Source organism: Anthonomus grandis, chromosome 5, assembly GCF_022605725.1.
Source record: "Anthonomus grandis grandis chromosome 5, icAntGran1.3, whole genome shotgun sequence".
Lineage (NCBI taxonomy): Eukaryota > Metazoa > Arthropoda > Insecta > Coleoptera > Curculionidae > Anthonomus > Anthonomus grandis.
The window spans coordinates 5,866,647-5,893,300 of record NC_065550.1 but is presented as its reverse complement, the minus strand read 5'-3'; the positions used below and the strand labels follow the sequence as shown (position 1 = coordinate 5,893,300).

The window sequence follows — 26,654 nt, the reverse complement described above, 5'->3', positions numbered from 1 at the left end:
TAAGTGGAAAATGAGCTGGCGCTCCATCGTGTTGTAGCCATAAGTTCTGTCGTATATTTAGGGGCAGATCATCTAATAGTTCTGGCAGTACATTTCTTAAAAAAATTAAATAAATATTTCCCGTTAAACGAGGAGGCAACATAATTGGACCAATTAAGCGTTCTCCAACAATGCCGGCCCACAAATGACCGAAAACTTATGTTGATAGCTGCTAAAATGAATACCATGGGTATTCATCATCCACCAAGGGTTTTCCTCACTTCACACATGATTATTCTTAGAATTAAAAATGCCTTCTTTTGTAAATAAAGCCTCGTCAGTAAAAAGGACATATTTTGGAAATTGAGGTTCTTCTGTACACCGGTCAAGAAACCACTGGCAAAAATTCACGCGGGGCCTAAAATCATTGGGTCCTAATGATTCCACCTTTTGCAGGTGGTAGGGCCGAAGAAGCTGTTCATTAACAACGTTCCATATCCTAACATGATTTACATGCATCGCATCAGCAACAGCTCGAGTATTTACTGATGGGTTATCTTCAAATCGCTTAAGCATTTCTTCCTCAAAATCCGGGATTCGGATGTTCCTTTGCGCGCCATTATCTTGGCGTTTTATTTTAACAGAGCCAGTCTCCCTGAGCCGTTGATTGACCCTTTCAAAAAGTGTGTGAGCTGGGATTCGCCTTTCGGGAAACCACTCTTCATATAGTCCAGAAGCAGCTCTACCATTACATCGAACTTCCCCATAAATTAAAAGCATATCAGCGTATTCAGCAAAAGTGTAATCCATTACTTAACCGTAATAAAAAGGGAATTAATATCATGTAAAAAATACTGACAGTGACAAATTTAAAAAATACTGACAGTGGCAATGAATTAGCATTATTATTATTATTAAAATAATTAATTCAAGATACAGCATGTTAGTTTGGTTTTAGTCAATTTCCACAAAAACGGTGATATTTGCCGACTTTTACTAAGAGCACCTTTTTTTATGTAAAAAGTATAGGAACATCATAATCTAATGTCCAAACCATGTTGGGGCAGAAATTAAAGTCTTAAAGAAATGGGTCCAAATTTACCAAATACTCTCCTGATTCTGAAGCCCCTGGTAGATATTTTTTTTATTTAGTAGGTTAGAATAAACGTACTAACAATAATTTACCTCTCAAAATTGGTTGCGGTAGCTAAAGTAGTTCCAGAGCTATAAAAAAAACTAGTTTTTAAAGGTTATTTTCAAAGAGCTCTAGCTCCCTGAGGAAGCTTTTCCGGACCCATGTTTATATGAACTTTTGTTTTTTTTTTGACGTTTTCTATCTGCCATAGAAGTTTGTAACATGATCAACGGAACACCCTGTATATATTACTCACCTTTAGATTGACTTTTATGTTTTATAGAGTAAGTTTTTAGCTGAAAACTTTTAAATGTATTTTTTTTAAATCTAAAAATGTCTATTGTAGATTTGATAAAGGTCAAGAATATGAAGACCGAAACGTTATTAAAATTATATGTTAAAGCAAGATAAATTTTATGTTTTAACAATTACCAATACCCAAGAAAATAATTGATTTCAAAAATACATAAGCAGCATACATAACCCAAAAACAATCCAACCCTATATATCCAACCAAAGAAAATAGTAAAATTGGATTATTTTTGGGTTAATATTCTGGTTTGATAAATAGCATCATATTTCTTAAATTGCCCGGGCATTGGGCATTATGAATAATCGCCATGTAATTACATTGTTCATATTATACGAGCCCCGTTCCACTTCAGTTGGCCCAATTGAAAATTCTTAATAATTTCTGTTTAAACCCCCAAAAAAAAAGACAAATTTTATAGTGTTATATAGTTTCAAAACAAATAATAAGCTTTACTTACTCTATAAACACAACAAAATAGGAAAGTAAACTCATTTATATTGAACATATATTTATTTTTTAAAACAGTCGCAATTCTTTGAGGCATGGGGTTTATTAAGTTCTGATACTACCCCTGATTAAAACTATCCCAAATTTCTTGCTAGTGGATTTCGGACCTAATGAATAGAACCCTTGTATATGCCTAAAGAGTTAAAATAAAATAAAAAATAGAAACAAGAAATTTATTTCTACTATTTAAAATATGATTCAAAAATTTATCAATCAACCAAAATCTAATTTTAGAGATAACACATAATGTTTATATGAGATACTTTTTGGTATTGTAATATTGTGGAATAAAGATTCGATAAAAGAATAATAAATTCATTTTTTACTAAGCGGGCCAACTGAAATAAGACGGGGCTCGTATATATTTTTAGCAGAAAATTTTACATAACGAAATAATCATAAATAAATGGTAGTAAAAGTATTTACATATAAAGATTATTTAAACAATCTTTATCAATATCTTTTTATTTCATTTGTTTAAACATTGACTGAAGAGGCAAGATTTAATTTTCAATCATTGATTAGATACGATACGTATTTTGCTATGCGGCTTCTTAGAAGTTTGTTTTTCTCCCGTTTGCTGGTATTTTTCAGTTTCCCATTTAAAAAAACTAAAAGAATTTTCAAAAAACTAAGAGAATTGTTTTTTCTCTTCCTAGTATAAGTACATCCCCGATAAGCACACTCGTTAATTTTGCTTGAATTTGACATAATTCAAAACAATAATAATACAAAATAATACGCCAAACATGCAAAAACTCCCTTAGACGATGCTGGCGAGCTCCGCTAAACAATAATGAGACACAAACGGCAAAAAGATTTCCGCGCGCGTTTGAGCGTGGCGCCATCTACCCGCCGCGCGCTTTTTGGGTCACGTTTTTGCCCGTAAATATGCGTATCTTCTCGCCTCTTCAATCAACGGTGGCGTGTTTTCAATCAAGGATTAGTGTTTCAAACAAGGGAACCAATCAGCCACTCTGAACTGTATGTAGGAGCAATGGCTACAAATTGAGTAAAACGACATTGACAATTTAATTAGGAGCATTTCAAACGATTATTGAGCTTTTATTAACAACAGGAGTGGTCATACACTCTAACAACAGGGATTTTCTTATTAACTTCGAATTTTCGATATTATACTACTTGAAATTGCCATACATTATTAATCCGGTATACTACGATGAATTTTTGTGTTTTTGATAAATTAATGATTAGCAGTGTTTCCAAAATGAATTCAGATGCTTTTTTTCCAGTCTGTTGTATATTGCCTGAAATGTGAGATTGTTCTTGTTTGAATTTAAAAACCATCGTAAGATACCAGGAAAGAAATAAATAAATCACGGATATTTTGCAACGTGTTTAAAATTCACAAGAAATAAAATACATTACATACACTGTTATATAAATCTATCAATATTGATCATAAAAATCAATTTATCAGTATAATATCTATCTATTGTTTAATTTTCATTCCATATCTCCAAAAATAATTTTACTGAAAAATTTGTATGTGATGTATCAGTAGATTGTCTTGTCAAATGAGGATGAAATAACACTACCCGATAATAATAAATGGTTACATGCGTACGAAAGTTAATTTTATTTAAAAGAAACTTGTTATGAGAAAGAAATTAATAAATGTTTTCTGGTGTTCTTAGGTTTTCACTTTAGCTCCTAACTCAACTCTCTGTCCAAATATAGGGTTGTTTAAAAATCCAGTTCAGTTATAGCACTAATATCCCTCTTTAACAGCCTTTTTATAAATTAGATCTATCTCGAGTTCCATCTTGACACATGGCCGTTCATGATAATTACAATCTTTTTGATTTGGTTGCTTTTGAGTATAAGATATTTGGATCCATGGTTAGTTTCTTTAGACACTTCTTAGTTTGTCGTCCTTTAGTGGGATACTTCCATTTATTCGACGCTTTTTTAGTTAGCCTGAAGTTTTACCATCCTCATTCTACCGTTTGAGTCCTTGTCAATTCGTCTTGCTGATTTAGACATTCTAAGACTAGGCTTATAATTTATCGTATGGCTACATCACAGGTATATAACCAAAATAACAAAATTAGGCATAAGAAATTTAATTAAAATAAAAAATAGGAATTAATTGGATAGTTCTCCTCCAGGTATTTAATAGTCTGTCTTTCAGCGCCGCAGTCACAATTTTTTTCCCCAGCTGAAAAGTGAATCGGTGTGTTCATTCTATTAAGTGTTGCCCAAATTCGTCTTGGTTGATCAAACTCTCTGGCTTGCTTGTAACGGATGGCATATCCCGATTGGCAGCATGCTTCTCCCAATCTTCATTCCACCGCGCCAACATATAGGACATTTGTGAAATATATACACTGGTGGCCAAAAGTAGATTGACAACTACTTATTTTTTAAATTTGTTTATATCACGGTTTAGGAAATGATAAATTAGGTGGGTACCTGATTAAAAAACAACGGAGCCTATTTGTAATGTTTAATTATATTTAAACTATTTATTCGTAATACCCAATTTTATTAAAAAAAAAATAAAAAACTAAACAATTTTCAAGTGGCCAAAATTAAATTGACAAATTCAAAGCTTACTAAAATAAAAATAAGTATAGAAAATTTAAAGGGTTTTATTCAATAATGCGTTGCATAGCCTCTATTTCTTCTCACTTCCACCAACCTTTTGACCTAATTAAATTGTCAATATAGGACGTGTCAATGGATATCCAGCATGCCTTCAAAGCTTCAAAAATTTCTTGTTTATTTTTGAAATTTTTGCATCGGATGTGACGATCAATGTAATCCCAAATGATCTCGATCGGATTTAGGTCCGGTGACTGTGCCGGCCATTTGATAACATTAATTTTTTCTTGGGTACCATTGCTTAACGACCTTGGACGCGTGTTTCGGATCGTTATCATGTTGAAAGTAGTGGTTGAGTGGCATAACTTCATCAGCGTAAGGTACCATAACATCCTGCAGTATGTCTTTATACATGAAACAACCCATCGTGCCTTCTATCAAGTGTAGTGGACCCATCCCATAGTCCGAAAAACACCCCCACACCATCACGGAACCACCTCCATGCTTGACTGTGGACACCGTATATTTGGGCTCATACCTTTGGTTCACAGGACGCCTAACATATCTTTTGCCATCCGAATTAATCAAATTGAACTTTGATTTATCACTAAAAATAACCTTTTTCCATTCGGAGACTGTCCAGTGACTATGTTCTCGAGCAAAGCTCAATCGCGCCCGTACGTTTTTTAAACTTAGCAGTGGTTTCTTTGCAGGGCGTCTTGTTTTTAAATCATTATATTGAAGTCTCCTTCTAATGGTACGACAACTAACTGAACCCACACCTTCTTCTTCCAAATGCAACTTGAAGTTGCGAATGGGTCAAGTTTTGCTTTTTTCAGAATTAATTTGTCAACACGACTAGTGGTCTTCTTTGATCGGCCATTTTTTTTTAGAGGAACAACACTTCCACGGAGATTAAATTTTTTTATTATTTGACGTACTGTTGCCATCAAAAGAGAAAATTTTCGAGCAATATCCGCCTGTTTAACCCCTTTCCGGTAATCGTCGATTATTCGCATCTTAATATTGATCGATAAAGTTATACCACGTGGCATTTATATTTTTCAAAACTAATAGTAAGGAAAGTCAAACCAACAGAAACCAACGCATAAAACTTAGAGACTGAATAAATATGTTGTTTGTCAATCCAATTTTGGCCACCTAGCAGTCAAACAAAATTATTGGAATTTGATAAAAAAAATATTGAGAAAAAGTGCAAGCAATAAAAATCTATGGAGTTTGTTTCTTCAAACTATGTTGTTTACATTCCTGAACACTAATAAGCTCAACCGGTTTTTCCTTTGCTTCAGATAAAATATATCCATAAAAATGGAATTTGTCAATCTACTTTTGGCCACGAGTGTAGGCATTCTCATAATCTTTCGTGCTGTAATCTCACTATAGTCATTTCTATCAATTCATGGACATTTTTCATGTGATAAAACAACAGTAAAATATTACGATGTTCAGCAGATGTTCAGCGAACCATGGTCTGCCGAGTATATAAGGAGCCATCGCGTCGTCTACTTCTAAACTAGACATAAATAAATACAATATAAATAAGTCTTAAGTGGTCGTGTTTAATGTGTACATGTAAACTAAATCAATTGACTATTTTTATGCATCGAGTGTTTTAATTTAGACCTAAGGAACGGGTAAAAATGCTGCATTCGTGTCAGGTGTGGGGTGTAAATTGAACGTCAATTAACTGGACATTGCTAAAAAATAAATAATAGTCAACTAAAATAAATCGGACTAAAGTGTGTGAAAATACCAAAGCTGAGGGTTTTAAAAGGGAGCTGAAGGAACCGGATATGACGGGAAATAGAGCGGACTTGCGAAAGCGGCTTCGTAACACATTACTTGAAGAAGGCGATGACCCGGACAATTTTGATTTTGCTTATGCAAGCGATATCGGTCAAATATTGCAAGGTTTGAGAGTTAAGTTGCTGGAAAATTCCGCTAACCTGGAAGTGAAATTGAAAAAAAAATCTACTAACCTGAAAGCCCAATTGTTGGAAAATTCTAGAGAAATGGAAGAACGTTTAAAAAAACAATTCTTAGAAAATTCCACCAAGTTGGAAGCTAAATTGTGGGAAAATTTATACTGGCACTGACGCTAGCAATATGGGTATATTAACCGTACTGTCCCAAATCCAGGATAGTCAAGAAGAAAAAGTCATTGGCTATTTTAGTAAAACGCTATCCAGGCCGGAGCGCAATTATTATTAAAGTAATCGAGCACTTACACCGAAGTAACTCTGTGGGAAGAAATTCCTACCGCGAACTGATACATGCCGCTTTAAAATGGCTCATTCAGTTTAAAAATCCGGAGGATTAAGTGGCAAGATGGATAGAGTGACTACAGGGGTTTGACTTTGACACTGAACTGAGAATCCATGGAAATGCAGTTGCCCTATCAAGAAGAGCCTTTCCAAAAGACTGTAAACATTGTCAGCGAGCGGAGGAGAAAAATGCTCATTGGTTAAGAACCATCATTATCGATAATACTTGGCAACGTGGGGATCTTATAAGGGATCAAGAGGCAGATCCCGATATCCAGCTAGTCCTATCCTGGATAAAGGAAGGGAAGAAGCCAACTTGAAAAGAAGTTGCCAAGTATTGTCAAGCCATATTAGGCACAATGTAACTCCCTAATGTTGGAAAAAATACTTTTGCGGCAGAAACTGGCTGCCCACTACGGCAAAGAGGAAATCTGTGCGGGTGTGTCAGGAGAACATCTTGGAGTAACAAAGCCTCCGGGAAAAGTAAGGGAAATATTTTACTGGGTTAATAGCAAGGCAGACGTAAGGGACTGATACAAGAAAATACATTGTATGTGTGGGAAGTAATGGGCCGCAGAAAAAGCAGAAGAAGGCTTTGATGCGTCAGTACAACGTAGGAAGTTCGTTTGAAAGGATTGACGTTTCTGGTCTATTTCTCAACTCAGAATCGACAAGGAATAAATACATCTCGGTCGCAATGAACTACTGTAGTAAATGGGTTGAGGCATACCCTCTACTAAACCAGGAAGCGTCTATATCGCCGACGTCTTAATAAAAGAACATATTTGCCGATTTGGTGTACCTTTGGAACTACATTCAGACCAAGGACGATATTTTTAATCCAGCTGGTTCCAGAATATCTGTAACACGCTTGGAATCAAGAAAATAAGGACTACTACACTACACCGCCCATGCGATCTGAAGTTTGGTTACCAGTCAGGAACGGATCTTGCCTGGAAGGAGTACGTCAGTGAGCTGCGTGAGAGAATTGATATCATTTATAGTCGAGTGCGCATCATTTAAGACGCTGGACTACGGGAAATCCAGTCAGAGTCGGATTTGACATTCGATGAGTTTATGGCCCATCATTCGAATGGCCGAAAGAGTCGGTGACCTGTGAAGTGCAGCAGTACCTATTTACTGCTTCGGCTGAGTATGCTCTGGTACACTGTGTGTCTAAGGATTTGCATATTTGTAGAGGAATAGCGGAGGCTTTCGGCAGAAACTTACTCCAGTTACAGCTTGCAGAGTCGGGCAAGCACTCAAAATAACTGATGAAGAGACTGGTAGAAAGATTTTCTACCTGGTTACCAAAGAGGCGTCACATGAAAAGCCAGGCGTTTGGGACGCTTTGAGTTCTCTAAAGGAAGAGTTGCTTGCCGAGGATCTGAGAAGCTTAGCAATTTATAAACGCATATGCGGACGACTCGATAATTTGGACTGGATGATAAGTTGCAATATGTAAGAGGTGGTCTTTAGCCTTACAAACGTATATTAATATTTCTGTGCGAGATCTTGTTGCAAGAGAAGAACCTTATGCCGATATCGACATCCATCTTTGGAATCATTTCTGGAGGAAATGAGCTTAGGGAGGCGCAGTGTAACGATATTGGCAACGCCGCGAATATCAGCTGTCCTTCACCATTACGGAATCATCGTGGTGACGCAAGCGAGCCTACCGCGCAACTGGAGACACGGGGACCATTAGTGAATCTTCCGGCACAGCCGAGTTTACTCAGGCCGCGAATTAACAGTTGGCAACGTCGCACCAGGTGGGAGATTCGGATCCATTTTGGTGGATCCGTTTACGCTTTGAAAGGGCAAGTGTAAATCAGAGCTAATAACTCCAATAAGTTTAACGCCTGTTTTAAGAAATCTGAACTTTGGTTAATGAAGTCATGAAGCTTCTCTAGAGATGAAGAGTATAGTTTATTAAGCTCACAATAATTAGAAGACCTAGTTAATAGATATTCGAGTTTAGACCACCTACTTAATTTCGATTTGAAAGGTAAAATCCATTTTAGGAAAACTCATTGTTTTTTAAAAAAACTTTAACATGTAGATCGCTATCTATTGAATAATAATATTTATACAAGCATTATTCAAGTTTAAAGTATAGAAATATAGTTTTGTATCCCCAACAATTTTTACATTCCACAGGTCAGATATTAGAATTTTTTGGGAATAATTACTTATAAGATCTTGAAAATTTGTTATGAATCCAAGTTGCTCAAGGGCTTCATTGGCAAGTTCATTACGTTTTTGTTGTTCACTATTTCTTTCGTCTGGACTTTTTGTAGGAAGAAGCACTGTTTTTGTTAAACATGCAGGTAAATTTAGAAAAATTTAAGGCACTGCTGAGCAAACTAATCTTGCTTTAACTCTAATCTTAGTGAGTGTGCCATCAGGTAAAAGATCATCAAATCATCTTCACGGATAATATCATTCGGATCATAATACTTTGTACAAACCACAGAATATTGAGTAGGAGCCCAATTATCTCTAGGTATGGCTTTTAGACATTTAATTTTAAGTTGTTCATGTTTGGGGAAACCAAAAACAGAAATACTTGCCTCCCCTGCTCTTAAACTACTTTTGTAATTAGATTTACATCCAGGAACACAGCAGGGACCTGGCATATTTCAAAAGGCAAAACAATTCTTCAATGAATTCTTATATATAAATAAAGCTAATAGATTTACCTATACTTACTAAAACTATGGGTATTCCTTACCCGATTTCCTCCAAATATGTTTATAAATAAAACAAAACCTACATTTTTTGATGTGAATAAAGTATTAACCCTGGCCCTTAGGCATAAGTTTCTAGTTTTAGTGGAATACAAGATATTCACAAAAAATGACACAGATAAGAGCACAACACAAAAATCTTAAAAGTAATAGGTATATATAAATTGAAAATCGATAAATAAAACAATGACCCACTTAAGAAGCCGGCCGGCTCCACCTGTTTCTGTTTACAAACAAGGTGTTTGTCTTTATAACCATTTATCACTGTTTTTATAGTATATAACACACCGACACTGGCTGGAAGGTGTTACTAAGACTTAGTAAGTTCTTAGTAATAACTACATTCACTTTCCTTTCCAAAATTTCACTTAAAAACTCAAATTTAAAAGAGCAATTCGAACGATTCCCATTAAGTCCCATGAGAACTGATCTGAAAGCCATGTTGCCGATGTTATCATTTCGCGGCTTGAGTAAAGTCGGCTGTGCTTCCGGAATGGTCTGCCGAGTATAATATCCCATCACTGTCAGGAGGCTAGTTCAAGTAGGAACATTGGCGCGACTTTTAAAATCGACATAAATAGAAGTAAATATAATAGATCATGGTTAGTGTGTACGTGTAAAATAAATCATTTAACTATTTTTATGCATCGAGTGTTTAAATCACACGTAACGAACGGGTAAAAACGCTACAATACATATAGTATTATTTAATAGTGAAAGAAATGAGAAATAATTTCAGTGCCATTTATATGTCAATGAAACTTAAATGTTTGATAATGTCAATATAATTTGTTGCAGGAATTTCTCAAAAAAGAGTTCAGCGCCGAGAACATCTACTTCTGGGCGGCCTGCGAGCGGTACCGGCGCCTTCCCACCCACTCGGAACGCGTACTCGAGGCCCAGCGGATTTTCCACCAACACGTGGAGAGTGGCGCCGTAGAGGCGGTAAACGTGGACGCCCACGCCCTTCAGACTGCCGAGCAGGGTCTTCCCGAGGCGGGATCGGGAATATTTGACATTGCTCAGTCGCAAATATTCAATTTGATGAAGTTCGACAGCTATCCGAGGTTCTTGAAATCGCAACTGTATAAGCAGTGCCTCGGCGGGGAGATGCCTATGATTAGCTTTGATTCTAGGTAAGCTATGGCTCTTTTTAGTCTCTCTTGAGGCACAATTATTAATAGTTTGGCTCTAACTTGTACAGGGGATCTCATATTCTACTATAAAAGATTCACTGTAGATTCTTGAATAAACAATAAACTAATTTGGTTGCCTATGTAAAAAAATACTTATAATTCATAACAAATCTAATCATCTTCGAGCTATTTATAGACAGGTTAAGAATGTGATTTATAAAATTTAGTTTTTTATGAAAAACCCTAATAGAAGATACATATTTATTTATTTAATAAAATACTGTACAGACTCTCGCCTAATTTCAGACCAATGAACTTTTCAGTTATAAATACAATTACTTAATTCAAATTCATTTATTGCTCTTTTGATTACATAAGTAATATAAGATCGTCGATTTAAGAATAGTCCTAGAATTAAGATTAAGTTAAAAAGTTGAAAATTAAAATAGAGTAAGTAAAATAAAAAGTAAAAGACACACCACTTAACACTAACTACACCAGCAGCACAGACTTATCAAACTAGGTATACATTAAAAAAAAACCTGCTAGCAATATGGACAGTTAAAACCAAATAGATTAAGCTTATCGTACAACACGACGTTTCGGTCGGTAAGTATCTCCGACCGTTATCAAGTGTAAAGCAATTTCCTATTCTGCAGTTTTATATATGATTGATGGGATCAATGAGGTATGAATTCTGATGATGCGTGAAGAGAGCGTCTGCTAGAAGAGGTCTCCATATGTTGAGAACATCCACACTGAGTTGGCTGAAGCCGCCCTCGTTTTGTAGGCAGCGTCCAGAAATTTCCTTTTTGACCAGTGTGATTCCTTCCTTACGATTTTTGTTTCAGACCAGTGAATGTTTCAGCAATGCCTGATCTGGCTACTTCTCCAGTGGTCGTCCATTTGCAATGTTCCTTGGTCCTAACTGCCAAAGGTCTTTTGGTTTCGCCAACATATGAGTCCCCACACTCACAAGGGACCTGGTAGATGCAGTTTTTGGTGTCTGCTGTAGATTCTGGCTTTGTTTTGGAAGCAGAACTTCTTATTGTATTGCCAGATCTAAAGGCGCTTTTTAGATTAAACTTCTTAGCAATTCGTCGGATTTTCTCGGATGTACCTTTTATGGTATAGGGGATTGCGAGAAACCCAGTTGATTCATCCTCTTGCTTGGTTCTGGTTTTCTTCGCCATCGACCTCTGGATAGTTTTCTGGATAAGTTTTTTGGGATAACCATTATGCTGCAGATCTTTAGTAAGAAGTGCTACTTCAGCCTTGAAGTCTGCGTCGTTATTGCAGATGGTTACAGCTCGGTTGCACAGAGGCCTGATGATTCCAACTTTAGTCGAACCAGGTGATCAAAGTGTAGGTATTGTCCAGTATGTGTGGGTTTTCTATACACAGACGTTCTTATAATGCCATTTGTATTCTTGACAAGAACATCTAAGAATGGCAGCGTCAAATTTTTCTCAGTCTCCATGGTGAATTTGATACTTAGCACCATGTTGTTCAGGTGGTGTAAGAAGCCCTGAACTTTGTCTTTCCCTTTATCCCGGATGATAAATGTGTCATCAACGTATCGCAGTCACATCTTTGGCTTTTGTCGTGAGGTGCTGATTGCCTGTTCCTCAAACCATTCCATATATATGTTGGCTACCACCGGAGACAGCGATGATCCCATAGACAGACCCTCATCCTGAGCGGAAAACCTATCTTTCACTTGAACATAGGAATTACGTAGGCAGATCTCCAAAAGTTCCATCACTCCTCCGAGTGGAAGCTTGGTTGGAGACGGAAGTGACGTGTCATTACTCAGTTTATCTTAGATAATCTTTAGGGAATCTCCAATCGGGACATTGGTGTAAAGACTTTCCACGTCAAAGCTAACCATTCGATCCTCTGGTCCGATGTTGATAGGTCGAAGTAGATCCACAAAATGATTGAAGTTCTTAACGTATGAATCAGTATTCCCTTGGAGTGGTTTGATTATTTCTAAAAGGAACCTAGAAAGTTCTGACGTTGCTGAATCCCTTGAGCTAGTAATGGGTCGCAGTGGCATCAATTCCTTGTGAACCTTCCGTAGTCCATAAAGATGTGGAAGCTTATACTGTGATGTGGGGTAAGTCTTGTACGTACGGCGTCCGTTAAGAAAAAGGAATAGTTCTTTAGTGTTCTGTACACTCTTCCTTCAATGGTCGCCGTTGGATCTTTTGATAACAAACTGTATTTTCCTTTCTGTAAAACCTCTTCGATTTTGGTCTCGTAGGTATTTACGTTCATTATAACATTGAAAAAATTCAAAAATTATTATCAAAATGGAAAAAGTTTAATTGCCACTATTCGTGCGTCCAATTTTTGGTAAAAATAATGTTTCTAATTCACCTACTGTGAAAAGTCAAAATTAATCAAAAAACCCGAAATTACTGGTTCGATTAGTGACATATACTATATGAACTGATAGAGGTCGTTCAGAATAAAACATCACGGAAATTGGCGAGAGTACTCGCAGAAACGCCAGAGACGTCAAGTTGTCATCGGGCACAAGAATTGGACATTTTAACAGGCACTTTTCAGGGAATTCTTACGTCAGATTAACAGCTGCGCGCCTACAAAATCTAACTGCACAATAACTTCTGCCAGCAGACCATGAACAGCGAAAAGAAGTCGCCAATTGGATCATTGGGCAACCTGCTAATTTTGCAAACAAAATCATTTTCAGTGATGAGGCCCTTTTCACCTCGATGGGTTCGTTAATAGTCAAAACTGTCGCATTTGGGGTTTAGAAAATTTACGAATGATCCACAACGTGTCACTGTATCGGGAGCGTGTGGATGAATAATTGAATCTTTTTTCTTCGAAAACGAAGAAGATAATGCAGTAACGGTGAATGACGAATGTTATCATGCTATGATAACACAGTTTCTTGTGCCTGAATTGAAATCTATTGATTTTGACGTCATGTGGTTACAGCAGGATGGTGCCACATGTCATATCGCCTGTGAAACATTGACGATCTTGCACGAGTTTATTCGTTGTGGTAACTAGAATTAGCATCCACCCTCTTGCGATTTAACGTCTTTAGACTTCTGATTGTGTGGTTATTTGAAGTGACAGGCTTATGCCAATAAGCCTGCAACCGTCGAAGCATTTAACGCCGAAATTAGACGCTGTATCAATGAAATAATACCACATATATACAATAACTTTTTTGAACATTTCATCAAAAGGGTACCGTGGCGGGCATTTACAAGATATTCTGTTTCATACATAATTCCCAAATGTATATTTTCTAAATCAAAAAATATTTTAATACTTTTTTACAGAAAACCATGTTATTGTTGCACACTGGAATCTTGCGGTCTTATCGAAACACCGTCAGTTTCCAGTTTGAAATATATGACTGAAAAAACTACAATAAATTTTGAAGAAATACCAAAAGTACAAAGCTTTGCGCTGAGAAGAAAGTGGTCAAGTCTGTCGAACGCTCTGAAAAGTCTATGTAAATGACGTCACTCTGACTGCGGGTGTTAATGGATTCAGCAATTGATTATGTGATAAAGTCCAGTGCAACGATATATTAGAATGGTCACCCGTCAAAACACCAGCATTTTACTTGTCAAACAATGTAAATAGAAGGTGGATGACATTGTTTGGCAGGAGGAATGCTGGTGTTTTGACGGGTGACCATTCTAATATATCGTTGCACTGGACTTTACATACATTTGTTTCTGTGGATCGCTTCGGACTAAACCCATGTTGTGATAGTGATATTTGAAAAAAGACAAATAACAGAGATAGGGAGATCATTTTCTATTGCAGAGTTTTACAATTTGTCAAATTTGGAGATAGGTTTTAAAGGTTGTTGTTGGTAACATGTTGAATGTTTTCTTCTGTAATTTTTTTTAATATCGATCGAGTATTGTTGACAACATCGTAGAGGAGGAAGTGCAGACATCAGTATTACATAAGAAATTTGCAAATTGCAAAATATCTATTATGTCAGAGAAGCTGTTCGCGTTTATATGACATTAAATTGAGTATTTCACGCGTTTCTTTTTTATTTTTTAAGTAAAGCCAAAGTTTTTCCTTATAACATTGATCTTTGTCTATTTTTAATTGACTATGTAAACACCTAAAATTTTTAAGGCACCTGGGATTTTGTGTTTTTTATCATTTTTGTGTAAGTTGGACTTCTTTTTTGTATGTTGTAGGATAAATCTATCAAATAGGTCGTATAACTGGCAATGTTATTAAATGGTTCACGATTTAAAGAGTTAAGAATAATTAGTTTGTATTACACCGTATTATTGTATCGGCTTGAAATAGATTTTGATCTTAATCTACAATTATGAAAAAAAGTCTATTGTAAAAATATTAAATGTAAGTGGTGATGAATAATGACCTCATTATAAAAAAAATCGTCCACTTAAACCGCCCAAGCAACCAAAAACTAATAAAACTAAAGAACTAAACGAGAATAACAAGAAAAATCTTATTCACAAAAAAACAAAGACTAAGAAGCTTAGATAAAATTAACAACATATGTCACAAAGCAAGAGATCTTTTAAAACGAGTTAAAGTAATATTAAATGTATGAAAATTGTATGTATACAATAGCCCCATGTATACATACAATTTTCATTCAACCTATTTAATTGGTTGTGAATACCATAGGTCATAGGATATACATTCTATGGTATTTTTCTGCGTATAGGAATATTGATAATACTCTAGTATCGTAACATTTGAGGGGGAACATTAAAGGTCTGCCTCAAAAATCTGGGCAATCGATGGATCCATTTATGACTCTGTAAATAAAGGCAGCTCATAAAATAGCACGGCTTGATTTAAGTGTCGATAAGGATAGTTGTTCAATAGCAGAATTATCGGACGTCTAAGATATGATTACCTATCACTTCGAAGTAAATAAAGCGGTTTTATTTGCAGATTTTCGGCCACAATCCATTAATCTTGTCCTTACAATATATCATCAATATTTTACGACTAAAATATTAAAATTGAATTCTTCAAACCCCCGAAACATATCAATAAAAGCGGTGAAACCAAGCCATAACTCACCCAACCAACAATATGCCTCTTCCCATGATGTCTTCACAAATAAATCAGCAAGAGGCGAGCTTCCCGCCTTGCCTAATAAAACATTATGCAAATTCGATTTCGCGAAGGTTAAGGATGGAGGCGCAATTGAATGTTAAGAATGTCAGGCATGTCGCTAAAAGTGGAAATCAAATAAACGTCCTTGCTTAATAGATTATTGTGTAAATGTAAATGATACAGTGTTATTTGGCTTGGGTATGAGAAACGGTTCTTATTAATTTATGGAATATTTGTTTGTAATATTTTACTAATGTATGCGTAACGGTGTTATTTCTTTATTACCCTATCTCACGTTGTATTTTATTCTCAACACAGGCCAAGATCCGATTACGGAAACAATATAACACTAAGACTTGGACAGGATTAATAAAATAATACCATTAATATACGACCAACTTCAAAATAAAAAAACATATGCAGTTTAAGTTCGATAGTTCAGGCACTCACGAGCCAGTGTGAACAGGTACAGACCATTGTGTTATGTTTCAGAACGGCAGCATCTACCAGATTTATTTATCAACGAGCATAACCTTATATTTCAAAAAGAATTGTATAAAAAAGAAAAAATATATAATATAAAATGCACTAACTCTAACTCATAACTAATATATTACATTACTAAATCTTTACAAGGAAAATAAGTATCACAATATTACAGAGATTCATAGATCAAGTCTATTAAGTAAAACAGTGTTAATAATAAGATAAAGTGGTTTAGATAATAAAACAATTTAAACCTCTGCTGAATCCTGCCTCAGTCCCAAAGCAGTCCACTCCATAAGAATGCTGATTAGCCAACATAATGCTAAAAAAGAATTGTGACCAGAATTCTTGCGATGTATAGAACAATAGAATGAAACTGCCTGCCTAGTTTGTCTGAGTTGAACATGAAGACCTGTATTGTGGAAAAGCAAAGGGCAAAGGGACGAGTTTCCATACCTTTTTCGAACAAATTTAGAGGTAAAATTATTGGTAACTAAACTGATTTAGATAATTAATAAGCAGTCGATTCTGTTTAAAAGCCACAGATCTTAGAAATTTGTATTACAGACTTACCAGTCTTACTAAATCTGACTGCAGCCTAAAGCAGTCAACTATAGATGAAGCACTCCGAGATATCATTTCCATAAAGGTTGAACAACAGAGGCACCAAGTAAGATCCCTGGGCAGCCCTAGACAATACGTGTTTAATCAGGTAAGCTTCAAGAGAGAACCGACAATTCCTGCTTTCATAAGTTTATACATTAACAACTCATGATTTACCGTGTCAAAGGCCTTGAAGAAAATCTTTTCCCCCAAGGACTTCGTCGGAAAGTCAATAAAAGAGAGGACATTCAATTCAGCAGAACGCCCAGCAATGAAACCAAAGTGCTGATCTAATAATTGACTTTGAAGAGTAGGTGTAAGAAGGTTTTTTGGAATTGTTGTTAATAAAACTTCCCGTAGCCAAGAAATGCCCCAGAGTTCAGGTAGATGTTGAATATAATAAAAATAGGCCTGGCTATTAAGAAACTACACTTTTTAAGGAAAATTGATGAAAAATAATCTGGTCCAGGGATCTTGCTTACATCCAAGCTGGATAATTTAGGATGTATAATAATAATAATGTTTATTTTCAAATGCAATATAACAAAAGAAATACAAGTAAATTTAATAAACATCGGCAATAAATACATAATGCTTCCAGCCCTCAGGAACTAGTACGCTGTGCGAGGACTTGCTGGTATTTTTTTTCGCCTTAATATAAACCTAAATTGCAAAACAAAACAAATAATCTAAACTATGACTCTATTGCAATTGCAATGCTATTTGCAACGCATAAAAATTAATTAAAACTCATAAAACTAATCAAAACAAAAAAAAATCAAACAATTCAACAAAACATTTTCATAACAGGATTACCAAACTAAAGACCTATTGTATTTTGTAGTCCTTTGAAAAACTGTTATTACCGTACTCCACCAAAGCAAGACACAGATATATAAGACCATAATATAAGTGGACATGTTAATTTCTAATATTTACCAAACCATCAATAAGCTGTCTATTTTGAAGGATAATAAATTTTTTGATCCTACTTTTAACCAATCCTAATGAGTTGCTACCTAGAATAACACCTCTCATTTCTACTGGTAAAAAATTATAACATCTGGCAAGAAGATAAGTAAAACAATGTTGCCCTATTGTCTTCCTAGCTAGTGGTTTGTGAGGAATTCTGTTAACGATTTCTTGTATTATACTGATGGGTAATTAATGAAATGTTTGACTTATATTTGTATAAATATGTTAAAATATTATAAAAAAATATTTGACGAATATCGAAAATTTTTGTTTCCCTGTACAGTAGATCTGAGGAATATAGTCTAGGTTTTTTATAATTAATTTTAATGATACTCTTCTGAACGATTTCTAGGCATTTTAAAAATCCGTCTCTAGCTCCTCCCCATCCCAAAATTCCGTATTGAAGACGAGATTCTACCAAGGCATAATAAATTATTTTTAAATGCGAAATGCTTAATATTCCAGCTAAAAACTTAAATCTACCCAATAAAGATCTTAAGGTATTTGCAACGTTTTGTATATGAATATTCCACTTAAGTCGTTCATCTATGGTAATACCTAAATATTTTATGCTAGGTACTGCTGAAATATAAGTTATCTTATCGTTCAATTGAATATTTAACCTATCATAATTTGGAAGACCATCTCTGTAAGATGAAAAACGCAAAAATTTAGTTTTATCATAATTTACACTCAATTTCCTGCTCGAAAACCAATTAAAAACATCCTTTAAAACCTCTTCTGAAATTCTTTTTACAATTTCCCAGTTTTTTTCGGTAAAAAATAAATTAAAAAAAGTATATCAGATATTAATATTTTTGGCCTGGATATATGAATAATATTAAAAGACAAATGATCAGGGATAATACATGTTTTTTGGCTATACATTTCGAAAAAAATAATCCGCAAACAAGTCAACAATGGCCTCAAATTGTAGAATCTAGTGCCTGTGAGCATATTGAGTATATTGAAATAAGCTTTTCTAGAGCGAACAAACTTCTATCAAAGATTTTAGTTCTACAGAAAACCAAACTGGAAATTTTTTAAAGAATACTTTTTTAATGGAACATAATTATCAATTCAAACATAAATGTTGGTCGTTCCATCAATTTAAAAACATTTTGTTTGAGTTAAAATCTGTTAAAACAGTGTTAATCAATTTAAAATTTGCTCCGTCAAAAGTTCTATAACAACCGCTGCAAATATGGCATTGCAAGGGTAAATGATAAAGGTGGATGGACAAAGGTGGATCCTCCAAGGAGATAAAATCTAAGATTGGGTACAGACCATGTAATGAACACATGATAGACATTTCTTCCAATGCATCTGCTTCATTTGGAATCACGATTGTTCAGCTGTAGTGACATAATTGCAGTCTTCATCCGACCTGTAACAATGGGACAAGTTAAAGTCACCAAGTATACATAAGTTACAGTGAGGAAAATCATTGCAGTCTTTCCAGGAATCGGCTTAAAACTGCCATACCTTAAACTGAAGTTCAAGGTATGACTGCAGCCGATTATCATCCTAGAGTTCAATTTTGTCGATGGCTTCTGGATCACATCATTACACAACCAAATTTTTTACGATATGTTTTGTGGACCGATGACTCTTTCACAAGAGACGGTATTTTTAATAGTTTAATAGCCATATTTGGGACGAAGAAAATCCTTATGCAATTTTTCCAAGAAAACATCAGAATCGTTGGTCTGTCAACGTATAGGCAGGCATTGTTGTTGATTATTTAATTGGGCCATACCTTCTACCGGAACGGTTAACAGGACCTATTTATCTGCGTTTCTTGGAGGAAGTTCTCCCAGAACTTCTTGAAAATATTCCACTAAACGTCAGACAGCAAATGTGGTTTCAGCATGATGGAGCGCCGGCTCACTTTGCTGTACAAGTACGCGAGTATTTGGCTCAGCGGTTTCGGCACCGTTGAATTGCCAGAGATGGAGCAGTTTCTTGGCCTCCTAGGTCACCCGATTTAACGTCGCTCGATTTTTTCTTGTGGTGACATGTAAAGTCTTTAGTCTACGAAACTCCAGTAGAATCAGAGCTAGACTTGAATTGAATTGTCGAAACAGTGGGCTGCCAAGAGACAGTTGTGCATATAGGTCTCCTAATGGACTCATTATGCCCCACCGGGGGTTACCAGAGCCCAACGGCCTTAGAGAAACCGACAAGGCTCTCTGGTCTGAAGGACTTAAAGTCACTCGGTACACTGAAAGTGTTACCCAAGTATTTGAACCTGGCGCGCGTGAGTGCTGAACACTCCCCGACTACATGGTCAACGGTTTCATCCTCCTCACAGCACCATCGGCATTCCGGGTTGTCTGCAATACCGATAGTATGGAGATGGCTTCTTAAGTGCCAGTCACCAGTTAAAAGACATGTCACTAGCCGAATTTCGCGTCTTTTTAGGCGTAGTAGATTTTTGGTGAGACAGACAGAGGGCCCACCTATGTGCGCTTTGGCCTGTCTCATACCAGGGGACTCAGTCCATCTTCGGTGGGTCCACTTGTCCAGCAGACCCTTCATTGACGCGACCGCAACGCATTTGGCGATACCAACTATGGGTTCCGGCCCCATCGGCACATTCGCGGATCCCAGTCTAGAGCTAGACTTAATTGGACGAACAACAGCAGCATTTGAAATAATTCAAAACGAGGATCAAATTTTTATTGTAGTCCGCCGAAATCATGTGCGGCGTTTAAATCGGTGTATTGAGGTTGGAGGAAGACATTTAGAACAATTGTTGTGATGGTATCATATACAAAAGGTAAAAATAAATGCATCAGATCCTATTTAGGTAATTAATATTTTTTCTAAATTTAAACGCGTCTTAGGGCTGTAATGGCGTAGTGACACATTTCCGGACATGGGTTCCTATACTCAAATGGATTCTACTGTTGCACTGAACAACCCCTAGAAGTTTGATCCCATAGTTCTGAAACACCCTGTATAAACATTTTCTTGGATTTGTCCAGATTCTTACATTCGAGTTACATGCTCTTCTCTGGTGCTCTGACATTTCATTCACCAATACATCATCACCGGAGGAAATTCATGGAGAAGTTTCAGTCTTCATGTTTACATTTCCAGGATTTGTTTTCATAGAATAAAGTTTTGTTTTAATATGGTCAAGTGTAGAATTAAAGTCGTTTTTCATATCTATAATAAGGTGGAAAAGTTCTTTAAGTCTAGGACCATTTTTTACGCATGTTGGAATAACTCGATTTAATGTTCAGATATCAGCTGAGGTAATCTCGGAGCGTTTTCTGCACAATACTGAAGATGAGGACATAGAGACGGTGAAACATGGCCATCAGAACTATAAGGATAAGATCTTCCCATTAAACATGTATTGATTTTAAAAAGACCTAAAGGAAAATCATGCGATATTGCTACATTAAAGAAAGTTCAAACTAAAATAAATATACATATTTTCAAAAAAAGTCCAATCAGGTTTATAATATAGATAGAGGGTTATCCAAATTAAGTGTCCTCAATTGGTAACTTTGGTAATTAGTGAAAATACAAAGTTGTTTAAATTAGCAAACTAGTTGCATTTTTAACGCTGCTAAAAAGGAGGAGAAAAAAAAACAATTGAGAATCGTACTTTTTAATTTTTTTTTAATAGAAACCCCTGTATATTATATTTTTTTCTGTGAAAACATCAAATTTTAAACAAAAAAGTGTGAAAAATGACTTTTCCAAGAGTCAAAATTAAAGTCAAAATAACGATAAATATTTTTTAATTATTTGCAGTATTAAAATATTAAGACGGCTATGAAAACAACATGGCCTTCGCTATTTCATAGCATTAAGATAAGCGACGACAAATTGCTAAAATTGACATCCTCACAACTAGAAGGCTTTGGAAAACAACGATTAAATCAAATAATATCATTACTGTGTTTGTCTAATACTCGTTTATAAGCTTTATTGTGCGAGTTATTAATTTTAGAAAAATGATTTTCTCTCATGAAGAAAAGTTTGATATGTTGGAATGTTATTTAGTGTGCAGAAAATCCTCTTTGAGAGCAAGAGAATACTATACCGAATTCTATCCCGCTGGCATTCAGCCGTATGAGTTGAAGGAAAATTTAGGGGCAACAAAAATGTTTTTGTTGAAACAGGGACAAAAAAAGAATTCATAATAACCGAGGCTACGGAAATTGCAATTATTCGATATTTCAAAGCTTTTCGTGAGAATTTAATACCAGATATTCTCAAGGACTCTAATTTCAGTTACGGTACTGTTTAAATGATTTTAAGTACAAATTTATTCCGTATAAGTACCAGCCATTTCAAATGCTTTTTGCAGACTTATTTTTTGCCATTGGTAATTTAACTTCTGTCGCCAAAATGTAAATAACTTTCGTTACATTTTATAGAGAAGATGAATCAAATTTCTCAAATTCTTGAATGTATAATAGAAAACACCACCACTATTGATCAAGAAAATATCTTTTGTTAGTACATCCAAGAGGTCCACAAATCCGTTTCAGTTTTTGGGGCGGTATAATTGGTTCAAAAATTGTTGGCCCGTTCTTTTATGAGGAAACCCTAACTGGTGAAAGATATGTGGAATTTATGACGGAAATTTTGAAAAATTTCTTAGACGAATTGGATCTTATAAATAGACATTATTTACATTTTCAGCAAGATGGCGCACCTGCCCACAACTACAGAGGTATTTATCATTTTCTCTAAGTACTTCTTTTAATAATCAGTGAATAGCAAAATATGACCTCATCCAGTGGCCTCCCAGATCGCCAGATCTAACCCCACTTGATTACTTCTTCTGGGGTAAAGAACCAAATTTACAAGCCAAGGTACCATAACGTCACGCTTTAAAGACTGCAGTTAGGGAAAAGATAACCCAAATAGATGGTAGGACCATAGTTAAGACAGTTCGAGCAGTTAAAAAACGTGCCCAAAAATGTATTGAAGAACAAAGTGATGTTTTCGAGCATCTTCTTTAAAAAAAATGTTATTTTATTTTGTAAGATTATAAGTTGATGTTAAAAATAAAGTTTGTCAATACAATTTAATGGTTTTCGTTTGGGTGTCATTACTTCATTTGTAACCTAGGAGAAAAGTCATTATAAACTTTTTTGGTTTAATTAAGATTTGATGTTTTAACTGAAAAAAAATTTCTTCTATAGGTTTCCATTAAAAAAAATGTTATTTCACTGAAAAACTCAAAAATACGATTCTCAATTGCTTTTTTTTTGTTTCTCATTGTTACCACCGTTAAAAATGCTATTAGTTTGCCAATTTAAACAACTTTGTATTTTCACTAATAACAAAGTTACCATGGTGGACACTTAATTTGAATAATCATGTATAAATATATACATAATTATATACATTTTATAATCCGGTTGCCTCGATAATTCGGACACATTTCACAACGATATCTTTTCGGAATATCGTAGTTGTACTGTACTAAAACTTGCCATGAGATTAAGACCCATGATTTACCTCAGAAAATGTTCTTGTTAAGGGCACATTTAATCCTTAATTGGTATGGGTAAAATCTATATGAAAATGAATCTGTTGTGAACAGACTCTTATTGTAAAAAGGTGATCATTGGCAAGACCTATAAATAAAACTAAACATTTGCGAGTTTTTGACGTTACAACAACTACATACATTTCCATTAATAAAACCTTGATCGTTAATGGAAATGTTGTGTTATAAATATAAATAACTCCAAGATCACTTACCCAATTCCAGTTGTCTTTGTGACCACTGAACAATATGTCATTCTGCTTTTAATTTTTATGATTTTAGTAGTTTTAGATCAACTTTACATAATAAATATCTAATAAACTAGTTAAGAAAAACTTTGGTTGACAAACGGTCAACTCGAACGCCTCGTATGTCAATGTAGGTATCATCTACTTAATAACATTTCCAAGACACTCAACACCGCTGTCTTATACACATCGAAATTAAATTAAAAATGAAGCCTTGTTGTTTTTCAGATATAAGAATATATAGCAACAGAATATGCTAATTAATGATCTATGGTACAGCCGACTGCTGCAACCCCTCTAAAATCGTAATTTTACGCTAGTTTTTCATCATTAAGCCAATTTCAAGACATTACTCATTCCCAAGTCACTTTCCAGATTAAACAAAAAAAACTAATTATACTTTTTTTGAACTCAATTTATTAGTCATGGAAATGCCAATGTTCATTAGTATTCTTAAATTGTTTAGACTATCGCTTCACAACCACCCACAACTACCACTTAGTACTCCGTCGAAACTCAAAAAATCTCTCAGCAATGCAGAAGACAGACGCAGAAAATCGCTGCTGCCATGGCACAGAAAGAACGCAGCGAACCAAAGATCGAAGTCAAAAGACCGCAACGAGTTGGGCGTGGCAACGCAGAAGAGCTGGGACGGCGTTCTTACCGTTTCCGGCGAGGAGGGAAGGCGACTTCTGAGCGTAAGCGATGTGAGGGACGTGCACTCGAGCCATTCTTCGCTTACCTCGCTGGATCTCGCTGCTAGTCAGGTAATAATACGATTTTGAGGTTTTCGCATAGATTTTTTCATTTTTAAAACAAGGAACTTACCTGGGTAAAACCGTAATAGTTGCGATATTTTCATGTACAGGACCTATTTAGGAGTTTTTGGAGTATTGAAAATAGACCGAGACTAAATGCAGTTAGATGTTGTGTCAGATATTCTAGATCAAAAATTCGCTCTATTTACCTATCATTCCATTAGCAATACCTACATGTGCAGGGATATAAACCAGGATCTGTGTGTGTATTCTATTGATTTCGAGAAGGCAATCGATAAAGTACATCATCATAAACTCTCTCTCATAATAAGAATCAATAATCTCTCTAATCTCAGTTTTTTTAGAGATAGAGAGTTGCGGTTTTCGTGACACTGCTATTTTTTCGTAAAACTAAAGGTGCTGTTAACAAAACTTTCATTTGTTAACAAAATTTTCATAGCCCTTCTATTTTGTAAGATACAGGGCATTTTTGAAATTTTTGCATTTTGAGCCCCTTCTTGTATCTCCGTTATTTTTAAAGTTTTTGTAAAAGTAAAAACTCATTCTTATAGATTTTTTCCGTAGAATTTAGCGGTTAGATATATATATTTTTTTTGATTAATAGTTTTTGAGTCATCACCCAAACTTACGTTTTTTTAAACGAAACACCCTATATATTTATAGTTCATAAAATTGGCCTGTTTTTTACACTTTCAAAAATATATAACAGTATGGACTTATTTTTAAAAATACGCAAATAACTAACAATTTTCTAAATTAAATGCATAATTTAATAGTAGGCCATGAATAACAATAATAGACAAATAAAAAGTTACAAATTAATAACGACGAATTGCGTCATTCGTATTTTTTTTTTGTAATAAAAGAACATAAAAAACAAATTTATGAATTTAATAGACACTATATGAAAATAACCATAAAAAATGTTACAATTTTACAAGAGATGTTCAATATGATCACCATCTTCTCTGATACAAAATTGGCACATTTTTGTAACTCTTTGAATAGCATTCAAAATAATAATTTATCACCTCAATTTTGAAATGCTAAATGAAAGTTTTATTAGATTATTGCATTGTCTTTTATACACTTGATCTTGTATATACCCCTAAAAAAAATCTAAAATCGAGGGACCGTGGAGGCCATCTAACAGGTCCGTTGGTATCCATCTTTGAGCAAAGTTATTTTCAAGGAATGCCCTTACTAGCCCAGAGTTATGGCTTGGAGCGCCATCTTGTTGTAGGTAGACAGTGTTATATCGGGCTAGAGGAATATTTTCCAAAAGTTCTGGAATAACTTCCTCAAGTATGTCTAGGTACCTACGTGCTGTAAGACCGCCTTTAAAAATTCGGTATACTATTTGTTTTCCCAAAATAAAACAAGACACTCCAACTCCAAAGCGTCCTTGTTGTGCCCTTTCAAATATTAACTGTCTATTTTCTGCATACTAGTTTCGAGTATTATAGCGGTTAAAAATGCCCGGACTTAAAAAAAACAGATCAGATAACGAGTTTACCAAATAAGTTGTTGGCATCAATTTGCTGCAAATACCATTGGCAAAATAGCGTCCGGCGCTCGGCATCGCCAGGATGTAAATGTTGAACTATGTTAAATTTGTATGGATAATACTTGCTGCCATTTCTTTGGCAAAATTCATAAATTACTAAAATAAATCGGTTTTGGAGCATAAACTCAATCATAAACAGAGAAATGTCAATCAAAACCCGAAGATAGTTGACATTTATTTATTTGTCATTTTTTTGTTTCTTGTTATAAATAGCCATGGCCTCCCATTAAATTATGAATTTGATCATTTACATTTAGAAAATTGCGTATTTGCGTATTTTTGAAAATAAGTCCATACTGTTATATATTTTTAAAAAGGTAAAAAAAGCCCAATATTATGAACTATAAATATACAGGGAGTTCCGTTTAAAAAAACATAAATTTGAGTTATAACTTAAAAACTATTAATCAAAAAAAATATATATCTACACCACTGGATTCTACGGAAAAAAATCTATAAGAATGAGTTTTTACTTTTACAAAAACTTTAAAGATATCGGAGATACGATGGGGGTTCCTAAAATGCAAAATTTTGAAAAATGCCCTGTATCTTAAAAGCTAAAAGGGCTATAAAAATTTTGTTGACGGCATATTTAGTTTTACGGAAAAGTAGCACAGTGTCGCGAAAACCACCGCAACTCTCTATCTATAAAAATCATGAAGATATCCCGCAAAAGTACCCAAA

The 26,654-nt window shown here is 35.0% G+C and overlaps 1 protein-coding gene across 4 annotated transcripts in view; it reads left to right on the top strand.

Moving 5' to 3' along the window:
• The window catches only part of LOC126736885 (regulator of G-protein signaling loco), a 199,111-nt gene that overhangs the window by 152,096 nt on the left and 20,361 nt on the right, over window positions 1–26,654 (top strand). For all 4 annotated transcript variants that reach the window (XM_050441494.1, XM_050441495.1, XM_050441496.1 and 1 more), the window contains 2 exons: window positions 10,336–10,673; window positions 24,091–24,391. In XM_050441494.1, coding sequence (XP_050297451.1) covers window positions 10,336–10,673; window positions 24,091–24,391 — 639 coding nt within the window. The remainder of the gene's footprint in view (window positions 1–10,335; window positions 10,674–24,090; window positions 24,392–26,654) is intronic.